Genomic DNA, 11,430 nt, shown 5'->3' on the forward strand with positions numbered 1-11,430 from the left:
CTTTGAAGGTGGAGGTTGTCTTTTCTTTCTGTCTCAGCCCCTGGCCCAGGCCAGGCTCACAGGAAGTCTGGGTGTGTGCTGAAGAAAGGGCTGGAAGGGCAGGGCTTGCTTAGGTGGTCACTCACGCCCTCAACACGTATTGACCGAGGACTTACTATGTGCCAAGGGCAGATGTAGGCGCTGGGGGTAGAGAAGCAAAAGAGAGAACATGTTCCCTGGGCCCACGGAGCCCATGTCCTAGTGGAAGACAAACTTTCAGTGGGTTACACAGCTGGTGATGTGGCTTTGGTGGTGAGAATGGCTCTAACAGAGAAGTATGGGGTGCCATGAAGCCCTGGCCTGTAGGTCAAGGAGGGCTTCCTGGGGGCACCTGGGTGGCACAGCTGTTAAGCATCTGCCTTCAGCTCAGGGCGTGATCCCAGCATTCTGGGATCGAGCCCCACATCAGGCTTCTCCGCTATGAGCCTGCTTCTTCCTCTCCCACTCCCCCTGCTTGTGTTCCCTCTCTCACTGGCTGTCTCTATCTCTGTCGAATAAATAAATAAAATCTTAAAAAAAAAAGGAGGGCTTCCTGGAGGAAGGGGCATCGGAACTGGGGTCTAACTCTATACTCCAAAGACAGCAAGAATTAACTAGACCAGTGGATCTTAAATTTGGAGTGTACATCAGCATTATCTGAAGGGCCTGTTAAAACACAGGTTGTCGGGCCATCCCATCTCTGACTTAGCTGATCTGGGGTGGAGCCTGAGAAACATGGATGACATTTCTTTTTCTTCCCCCACTTTGTGGAGGAGCAATCGACAAATACCTTTATATATATTTTCAAGTGTCCAACATTATGACTTGCTGTACGTATTACATTGTGGAAAGAAACTGTGTTTCTTTCTTTTCTTAGTTTTATAATTCACTTACTGGTAAATTAACAACCGTTATCTTCAGCAGTTATGACACCAAATGTGCAGTCATTTCTTGAGGTTGACTAGACACCCAGAATCATAGGCACTTCCCACAGAAGAGGCGTGACATAAATCAGACTTGGTTTATCCCCGGCATTTATAAAACCAGACCTGGGGAAGGACCAGGGCCTGGCGACACTGGCATGGTCTTAACATCGCCAGTGTGTAGGCTGGAAACTGCGTTTCTAACAAGTTCCCAGCTCCTGCTGCTGCTGCTACTGGTCCAGGGACCGCAGTTTGAGAACCAGCGAACGGAACCAAGAGAGGAGGAAGAGGAGCAGAGATTTCCAAGCAGCATGGGCAGCCTGGGTGGGGGCCGAGGTGGACGTTAGCCCAGCACGTTGGGGGAAGTGGAGGGAGATCAGTGTGGGTGCAGCTTGTGAGCGGGGGAAGGGAAGTGGTGGGAGGAGAGGACCTCGCTTGTGGCAAGGCGCTGGCCTTTCCCCCTGAGGGCACTGAAGGCTTGGGGGGGGGGGCGTGATTGTTTGTGCACTAAAGACAGATGACCCAGGGTGCAGAGTGGGGAATGCATTTCAGGAGAGCAACACTGGAAGTGGGGGGACTCAGGGAGAGGGTGACCACAGCTGTCTGGGCGAGTCATGATGGTGGCGTGGGACAAGGTGGTGGCTGACGGAATGGAGAGAGATGGCCGGTCAGTTCCTTTGTCGGACAAAGGAACTTCGAGCAAGACTGGAACGCAGCGTCGGACGTGGACGAGGGATGTATCCTGAGCCCAGCCAAGGAAATGGGTTTGTGATCTACCGTCCGCTCAGCCCCACAAACGCTGAATGGCCTCTGGGGAGCCGATCAGCCTCTCTGCTCTTCACTCCCTCAGTGGGGAGGTCACTGGCTTGGCCTCGCAGGCCTGGGGTGCCCGCTCAGCCCCAGGCTCGAGGGCGTGACGTGCCTGTTCCTCGCTGGCGTCTGGCCCTCTCAGCTTATCCACCTGTCCCGGGCCTCGTTAACACCAGCCAGGGATCACCCCCCCAGTGAATCCAGCTCCTGGCACTGTGGGTGCAACATCCTGCCCGCGGGTCTTTGCAGGAGTCTGAGGGGGTTCGTAGGTGCCAACCTGGCACACAAGCCCAGGGCGAGCACCCTCAAGGACAGGGACGAGGGGAGGAAGACGAAGCCTCAGCTTGGCATGAAGGGGGCTGGAGCCCCGAGGTGGGTACAGGGGATGCGTCTATCTTCAGCCAGCCCCCTTCCTGCCTGGTGACCTCGGCCGCCTCTCTCACTGGGCACTGATGCTGCCAGCTGCCCCCTCTCCTTAGGGCAGAAACAATCGAGTCTGTGGTCATTCCCTTCCCAGACACCTTCAGTAACTCCCCACTGCCTATGTAACAAAGTCTAACACCTGAGCCTGGGAGTCAAAGCCCTGATTGGAGCTCACTGACTCTCCAGCTTTGCACTGTAGGCCACCGAGTCTATGCCCTTTCTGCCCCCGTGTGTCCCAACTGTCCTGCTAGGCAGCTTTGTTCCCGCATGGTACGTCCTGGTCACACTCTGAACCCCCGTCCATCCTTCAGCTTGGTTGCCACCTCCTCCAGGAAGTCTTCCCTGATCCTATCTGCCAGGACTCCTTCCTCCCTCCCCTTTGTTGGTGCTTTAAACAGCACCCAAAACAAATGTTGTTCAACATTTCTCTCCCGTGAGTGTTACGGACGGTTTGAGGCCAAAGCTCATTACTGTTTTAATAATATTACAATAAGCCCAATACGAAGTCATGACAATGACTTAGTGAGTATTTATCATGTTCTAAGCCCTCGGCCCACATGATCTCAGCCCATCCTTTTGAAACCCCACGAGGTCTGTATCAATATCATCCCCTTTTACAGATGAGCGTGTTGAGACCTGCAGAGAGCGAGCACGTGACCCAAGTCTCAGGGACAGTAATGGCAGAGTGTGAGGTAAGCGCCAGCTCTCTGGGCTCCTGGTCTGGCTGCTCCCTTCCTGGGGGAGGACCTGTAGGTGATAGTGTTCCCGAAAGGTCCTCCGGTGGGGGATGCGGGAACGTCGGGCCTGGCTCGGGAGAGGAGCAAATGAGAAGCCCAAAGGAACCTCTAGAGCCCTCTCCTTATTTTGTAGGTGGGGTCAGAGGCCCAGAAAAGGGACACCAAAGGCTTGGGTGAGTGACCAAGATAGGCAGGCTTGGGCCAGTCAAAGCCCCTGGCTGTGGAGCCTGGCAGGGCTGGGCAGGGAGAGCTGCCTCTGAAAACTGGCCTCCTCCCACCCCCCATCTAACAGGTGTCCCGGTCCAGCTGGGGGGGGGGGGGTGACGCAGTGGTGAGTTCCTGCCACCATGCTCCAAACCTGATGCAGGGCCCTATGGGCAAGCGGGGAAGGCTCTCAGGGACCCCAGCTATGCCAGGGGCTGTGGGCTTGACACACAGAGTACCAGGTCTTCCTTAGAGCCTGGCCACCCCCAGGGACCAGCCTGAAACCAGAGCCGTGGAGCAGCTCCTGGCAAGACCTCCTTTTTAGGGTTGAGAGCGTTGGGTGCCATGCTAATTTATGAGGCCACTTGACCTGGCCTGATTCCTCCTCCTGTCATTCTCTTAGGAGCAAGTGCTGCTCTGGCCAAGCTCGGCCACATGCCCTTGACCTTCCACTGGCCCGTCCAGCAGCGCTCATCCCTTGAGGCTGGGGGTGGAGAGCTCAGCCCAGTGACAGGCCAATCTACCTGCATCACTGGCCATATCCATCCATTCATTTAGTCAATGGAGGAGCCCTTCATTGACTTGAGGGCCGGAGGGATAGGGGAGTAAGGACGGCAGTAGGTGTGTGTGTGGGGGGGGCCACGCCTGAAACTTAAGTCCCAGAAGGCAGCCTGGCAGAGCGGTCAGAGGCCTGCTGCGTCAACTTGGACAAACGTTCCTTATCTCAGTTTCCCCAACTAAGGGGGCCAGGCACAGTACCTAACTCCTAAAATTGTTGTGAGGTTTAAACACATGTAAATTATTAAATACATGTGAGATGAGTATGGAAGGTGTTAGGAAGGCAGTCGGCACAGAATAAGTGTTGAATAAATGTTAGTAATACTAAGTAAAGAAGATCGGCAGGAGGAAAAACAGCATGGGGGTGGAGAGTGCCTGAGGCTTGAGGTGAGGTACCACGAAACAAGGGTAGTGAAGAACGCTGCTCAGAGGAGGTGATGTCTGAGTTAAGCCTTGATGGTTGAAATGTCAGGCTTGCAGAGGTCTGGGGAGTAGTACTCCAGGCAGAGGGAACAGCACATACTAAGGTCCTGTGGCACGAATGAGCTTGGTGTGGTCAATAGGTAACAGCATCCACAAAACCAATGTGGCCAGAGTAGAGTATGTGCAGGGTAGTTGGCAGGAGGTGGGATCAGTGAGGCAGGGCCTGGCACTCTCAGGGACGGGGAGAACCATGGCACCCTACTTCTCTAATGCTTCTAACTGGATCGCAGACCACCATCCCTGGTCTTTGTCCTAAGGATACTTTCTAAAACACTCACACCAACCAAGAACAGGGAGGAAGTCTAAGAAGAGTCCAGGGAGTGAGATGGTGAATTTTGATTCTCCAGGCTCTTCCCCAAGGTGGGGTACCCCTCCCTGTTTTCCCAGCATTTTACTGTGCCCGCACTCCTGCCCTGGGACCCCTGGTCAGCCTCTGCCTTAGGGTATCCCAGGGGAGGGGGTGGGGGATCGCTCCCACCTCCCATCTCATCGTGAGATCAAATGTAATTAGGAGAATGCTCTGCAGAGGCAAGAGACCGTTGTTAATGTCATCTGTGCCCTGAAGTTCCTACAGACTTTAGGAAGCGGATCCTGACCTTTCTCCACCAGAGAGAAGGGGACACCTCTCACTCCCTGGACAGACGCATAAACTGAGGGAGAGGAGAAGCTGTCTTCACAGCCCGGTTTGTGGGTCAGTGGGACAGTCAGGCACAGTGTGATCACCCCGTTACTTGACTCCAAGGCTGCCCTTTCTCTGATCCCTCCCGGCTCCGGGGGTGTCTCCGCAGGGAAACCAAAGGTGGGTAGGGAGGTTGAAACCAACATGGGGAAGCCACTCGCTCTGTGCCCTCTGCAGCTTCAAGCCCGAAGCCGATGGGGACCCGGGCCAGCCCCAGCGAGGACGCAGCTGCCAGGTGAAGGGACTGTCGGGGGAGACGGTGTGGGCAAGGCGTACATGTGCCAGATCTGCGAGAAGATGCTTGGGACTGAGAGAAGGAAACAGCAAGTACCTTTAACAACTACTGCAAAGTAAATCTCTAAGGAAAAAAAAAAATCCCTACTTCCTTTTTTCTGGGCATTTATTTGCTTACAGCTCCCTGGGGACCAGCACTCAGAATGCACCTGGGTCAGGGCATCTAATCCCAAGGGGCCAGTGTGGCTGGGAGAGGGTGGGTCAACCATAGGGTCTGGTGAGGAGCCCCCTGTGTGGCCCCCTCACCCACAGGTGAGACACCCCCCCCCCCCCCCCGCTGTGTGTCTGCAGGGAAAGGGGGCCGTGTGTGCATTTCGGGAAAGAGGGCCCAACCCTTTGGGAAGGGGGCGGTGTTGAGACCTGTTCACTCACTTTAGTTACTCAGGAAGTAAGGGGTCCAAACACATTCCCTTACTAACTGGGCCCAGGGTCCACCAGGCCTTGCCCCTTGATGTCTCCTTGGAGACCCTGGGGGGGCATGATGTGGGGTCTAGAGTCAGAACTTGTATCTGGGTCCAGAAGGACTCCGTAGGAAGTGCAGGGTTGAAACCTGCTAGTTTGAAAGTTCAACCTGCTAGTTTCAAAGTCACACAGAATAGAGTGGAGGTTAAGAACCCGGGTTCTTAGTCAGACAGACCCGGACCCGAATCCTGTGTGACATCGGGCAACTGGCATCACTTCTCTGAGCCTTGCTTCCTCATCTATCAAATGAGATGATCCCAGCATGACCCCCAAAGTCTGAGGCGAGGAAGATACAAGAGAATGCATTTGGTTTCCAAGTGCTCACTAAAATCCCTGCTATTATTAATACTGACATGAGCTCTTAACCGCTACGGATACCAGCACTGACACGAGCAGTAACAGCCCCATCTCCTTCGTTCTGGAAGAGGCCCCCTTCCACTAGATCAGTGGTTCTCCACTGGAGGTGTTTTTGTCCTCCTGCTAGGGGACAGCTGGCATTATCTGGAGACATTTTGGGTTGTCACAGTGGCGGGGGGTTACGACGGTCATCTGGGGGTTAGAAGCCAGGGACGCTGCTAAACGTTCTACAACGCACAGGACCGCCCCCCACAACAAACGATTATCCGGCTCCAAATGCACCAGCGCTGAGGGTTGGAACCCCAGCCTGGCCGTTCAGCACAATGGCAACCTGCCACCTGTGGATATCGAGCCCCCGAGAGTCAGTGCCTCAGAACTGAGACAAGCCCTAAGGATAAGATACATGTTGGGTTTCAAAGACTTAGTATGAAAAAGACAATGTAAACTATCTCCTTAATCATTTTCATATTGATTAGATATTGGGATGCTAGTATTTTGGATCTCTTGTGTTAAAAAATATATATTATGAAAATTATTTTCACTTCTTTATTTAAATCCTAAAAAATGTGGCTGCCAGGAAATGAAAACATACACATGTGTCTGTCTTTGTGGCTGGCATGCTGTTTCTGCTGGACGGTGTTGGTCTAGACCAAGCTTCTACTCTTGGGGGTGGTGAGGTCTTAAGTGATGTGCGGCTGGGAGATGGGGGTCATTGTGGCAGTGGCGACTTTCTTGAGAAAGGACAAAGGGCATCATCACACTTCTGCCCCCTGCCAGAGGGAGGATGAGGAGTCCACCCCTCCCTGACACACTGCCCCAGCTGGGGCTGGGCCTCTCTCTGCCAGGACAGGGGATGGCAGGAGGCCCCAGCATGGCCCCCTCTTTTCTCCCCATCCCCCCACTGGAGGCACCATGCCAGCCTTTCAGGCTGCAGCGAAAGTGTCCCAGTGAACAGACAGGCGGTTATAGGCACAGCTGAGGCTTAGAGACCTGAGTGCACTGGCTCCCCGCCCGCTCCCTGGCAGTGCCCGGTTTAGGATTGGGGGTGGGGAAGAGAGGGGAGCTCTTCCAGGCCACTGACGCCTGGACCACACTCCCTTGCTGTGTTATGACCCTCAGAAACCACGTTTGAGGTTTCCACGTAGACAACTGAGGCCAGGGGCAGATGAGCAGAGAGGGTCCCTGGTCTGCATGGTGATGGGGCCCTTTGTCCTCACAGAAGCAGGCTGGGGCCCTAATGGTATAAGCATGGCCAGTGCCTGCTGAAGAAGTGGCAGGGGACTGGCTGGGCAGGGCTGTCACCAGAGGTGACAGAGAGGATAGGCTGGGGAGGGTGCATGGGAAGACACAGGGATGGGATTTGGGGAGGGTCTGAGGGAGGCAGGGTGCTCCAGATGACAGAATGATTTGGGAGCAATAGGGCACATTGGCCACTCCAGCTCAGCTCAAGGCACAGAGAGGTTGGGGGACCTGCCCAAGGTTATCAGCATGGGGTCCCACCTTAGTTAGAGTCCTGCATGCTTCCTCCTGTTAGCACTGACCCGTCCTACTCTAGCAAGGGGGAACATTTCACATACTTGGAATAGAGGGCTGTTCTGATAGAATGCTCATGGAATGATCCTGCCAGGACCCTCTCCACCCCTTCACCCACACCAGCCACACCTTCGCAAGGATGCCCCACAGAATACAGGAGGTGGACCACTGGACTTGCCTGCTTCCTGGGGGCTGGGGCAGTGTGGAGGGGGCTGCCCTCAATTTCCCCACCCTCTATCCTGCTGTCTCAGAAATCCTGCCCCCCACCAAAATTTGTGGGCCAGAGAAGAGGGGGAGGGAACAGTGTGCAGAGTCAGGGATGCTTTTCTGCCGAAGACCCCGCCTCTGCACCCTCCAGCCTGGCAGAACCAAGTCCTCCCCAACCCTAAGATGAAGTCAGGGGAAGGCATTCAGGGACATGGAGCTCACAGCCAGTGCCTGGGGACAGGCAACCACCAGCAGCCCCCACAGGGTGAAATTGGAGCCTGAGTAAACCCCCAGGGCCAGATTCCGCCCCAGGGCAGCTCCCCTCTGGCCTGGCCCCAGCCCCCCTCCCCCCAGGAGATTCTGGAGGAAGCTCAGCTGATCTGAGGTGGGTGGTGAGTCAGAAGGGTCTGAGAGGAAGGGGAGAGCCTAGGGGGGAGAAGGGAGGTGCTGAGAGGAGAGCAAGGGGAAAGACTAGGGGTCTCCCAGGTCGTCCTGGGAGAGGGGCTGCAGAGGGTCAGACCAAGGGAAGACTGGGGTCCAGGGGAGGGCCTCTGGGAAAGGGGTGACGAGGGAGCTGGGTCTGTGTCAGGGTGTGGGAGGGGGTCTCCCACAGGATTTCGGAGAGGCTGTCAGTTTGGGGCAGTCAGGTTTCTGGGTGAGTTTCTTAGGATTTCTGGATGCAAGGGCCTCAGGATGAGGAGGAAGGCGCTGGCGGAAGGCCCTTGCGTCCCCACATCCTAGGAGGGTGTCAGGATTTCTGGGGCCGCGGGGAGGGGTGTCTCGGGCCGTCGCGGTGGCCCCACTTACCTGTAGACATCCGTCCAGAGGTAGGTGCCCAGCACGTACACCGCCTCCACGCGGCTCCCGTACTGCAGCCGCACGGTCCGCTCCCGCAGCATCTTCCCGCAGCGCCGGTCCTCGCTCGTCCAGGTGGGGTCCGCCCGGGGCACCTGCCGGAACACCTGCCGCAGGTGAACCCACTCCCGCTCCCGGTGCCCCGCGGCCCGGCTCTCCGCTTTAACTACGGCCGGTGGGCGGGGCGGCCGGTCGGTCTCCTCATCGCAGCGGGCGGCGGGCCCGTCCGTCAAGCGTGGCCACGCCCCCACGCTTCCCGCAACTGGCGCCCGCGCACACCGTCCTTCCCCATCCCCGGGCCTGTAATCCGGGTGAAGTCAGCGGTTGCCAATTTCCTCCTTTCCACGGTCGGTTTACTCACTCAATATACTTCAGTGGGCTCCCAGCTACTGGGCTCCAGGACGCAGGGCCAGTCTCCCCTCCGGGCGACCCCAGTTTTTCAGGGCGGATAATGCAGCTGTGGGGCTGTCATAGGGGCAAGGACAGGAAGTGGTGGGAGCCCAGAGGGAGTGGGCGACCTAACCCGGCTGGGGGTGGGGGTGGGGGTCCGGACCTGAGCCTTCCTAAAGGAGGCGTTTGCAAACTAAGGGGAAGGGAGAAGAGGGAGTCGCGGGAGCAAAGCCAGGAAGCCAGACACAAGCCGACATCCATCCACCCCCAAGGATCAGGGAGAATGGGGAGCAGTTGGCAGGGGAACCCAGTGTCAGAATGCCAAGCCAAGGCATTGCTGGCTGGGTGTTGCAGTGGGAGCCTCGGGGTGGCTTCTTCAGCGAGAAGGGGTCAGAGTGGACAGAGGTTACAAGAAGGAGGGGGCAGCTGGAGGGGGTACATGTTTGAGAAGGGGGTAGTGTTGTTGGGGGAATGGAGCCCTGGGAGGGGGTGCACCTGAATGAGATGGCAGAGGTTCACAAGTGCCCAGAGCTGAGACACACCAGCCTCTGACCCCAGCAGCCTTCTTGAGGTGGCCCAAATTAGGAGATGGAGACGAGCCCGACTGCTCGCGGGTAGCCAGGATCTGGGAGGAGTGTGGATGGACAAAGGGGAAGGCCTGAGTTGGGCTGGAGGGGGGGCGGGGTAGCTTTTGATAGGAGTGAGACTCAGGAGACAGTTCAAGGGCAGCAACCTGCCAAAGAGGAAAAAGCTTGTGCACCTGGAGGCTGACTTGTAGGGTCCCCCCCAACTGGGCTCTTGTCTAGTTACCCATCAACTGGAATTACTTTTGAGCCCCTACTATGTGGCAGATACTGGGCATATGCCAGGGGTCCCCCCTTCCTGGGGATCATGGAGCATGACACCCTCATCTCACCCACTGAGGAACTAGGGCCCCAGAGTTGGGGGGAGGAATGCTGCACCCCCACCGGGGCCCTGGCAGGTCACGACGGGGAGCAGGACAGTGATAACGTCAGGCAAGAGGCAGTGATTGCCAGGAGGGAAGGAATGACAGCAGGCCCTTAATGCATTCTTCTTGTGCTCCAGGCTCTGTTCCAGCGGCACTTTTCATGTATTGGAATTAGATCATTGTACCCTCCCAATAACCCTGCCACTTTACAGATGAAGAAAGCAAGCCGCATAAAGGTGAAGGAATTTGCCTGCAGTCTCACAGCTCCTGAGAGTGGCAGAGCCAGGGTTGGAACTTGCGTGGCCGTGGGGTAAGGGGTGGGGGGTGCAGAGCAGGTAAGGGCAGAGAAGGAACGGTGACTCTTAATTGATAGATAAAGAAACCCAAGTTCTAGTTCCTTTGTGGGGACTGCCGTCGTGAAGCCCTGGACAATTCACCCTGCCGTTTGGCGCCTTGTTTTTGTCATCTGTGAATGACTGATGGCTCAGCATAGATGTGAGGATGGCATTGAATGAGATAATGTGTGGGAAACCCTAGCACAGTGCCTGGCACCAAGCAAGCACTCAAGAGATGAAACTCCCTTTCCTTAAGAAAATCGAACCTGGACCCAGCGGACCTACATTTGGGATCCTGCCCCTGGCTCAGGGCCTGCGATGGGTGTTGGGTCACAGTGCCTGGTCCATGTGAGGGGAGCCTCCTGGTGCCCAAGGGTTTAAAATAGCTGAAGTGGTCACAGCTGTTGGTGGATTCCGGGCCGGAGGTCTCACGCATCACGGCTGCTCCCACCGCCCCCCTGGGGCCCGGAAGAGCCGCAAAGCGTCTCATTGTGCCTTTTGGGGAATGCCAACAAAGAACAGGCTTAGCTGGGGCCGGTTCCTGGCACTGATCCGCACCCCACACCCCCAAGTCCGGCTCCTGCCAAGCGTGTGGCTGGAGAGCCTGGGCTGGGAGGGCTCCTCGGAGCTGTTCCGTGCTCTGATCCTTTCCCCGGGGTCCCCCTGTGCCAGACCTTGGGGAGGTGACGCAAATATCTCACGGGCCTGCTTTGAGAAGAGTCACAGCTCACCGAGGGCATCATTCGTGCAAGAATTTAAAAAGAAAGAAATATACAATGAATGCCTGATTCGTATAGAAAAAGAAAAAAAAAAAAAAAAAAGATCGCCAGGACCTCAGGACCAGAGACACCAACGTTAACTTTTTATGAGTATGATGTTGCAGGGCTCCCCTGGAGGCAGTCCGGTGCTGCTGTGAGTGACATTGCCGGCTGAGCCCTTAGGCTCTGCCAGGAGCCGCCCTGCAGGCTTTGCACCTCTTAGCTCATTTAATCCTCCAACAACCCTATGAGGCGGGAGCTATTATTACTCCCAATTTGCACAGAGGTACCAACTGGCCTGGCGGTGAAGAGCATGCATGGCCTTTGGACTTGGCAAAGCTGGGGTCAAGTCCAGTTCTGCCCCTCACTAGCTAGGGGACTGCTCTGGACCTTAGCTGCTTCGTCCTTATAGGAGATGCTGGCGGTACCCAGCCGGCAGGGTTGTAAGGAATAAC

General features: G+C 56.2%; 1 protein-coding gene and 1 non-coding gene across 2 annotated transcripts in view; both read right to left on the bottom strand.

Annotated features, from left to right (window-relative positions):
• PADI2 (peptidyl arginine deiminase 2) overlaps window positions 1-8,730 on the bottom strand; it is a 44,741-nt gene extending 36,011 nt beyond the window's left edge. The window contains exon 1 of the mRNA XM_008694904.2: window positions 8,496-8,730. Within this exon, the coding sequence (XP_008693126.2) occupies window positions 8,496-8,587 (92 nt within the window). The 5' untranslated portion in view covers window positions 8,588-8,730. The remainder of the gene's footprint in view (window positions 1-8,495) is intronic.
• LOC121099852 lies at window positions 1,039-1,165 on the bottom strand. Its single transcript, XR_005831593.1, has one exon. It is a non-coding gene; the product is annotated as a small nucleolar RNA SNORA72 (small nucleolar RNA).
• Window positions 8,731-11,430: the final 2,700 nt, after the last annotated feature.

This window comes from Ursus maritimus, unplaced genomic scaffold (genome assembly GCF_017311325.1).
Source record: "Ursus maritimus isolate PB19 unplaced genomic scaffold, ASM1731132v1 scaffold_32, whole genome shotgun sequence".
Classification (NCBI taxonomy): Eukaryota; Metazoa; Chordata; class Mammalia; order Carnivora; family Ursidae; genus Ursus; species Ursus maritimus.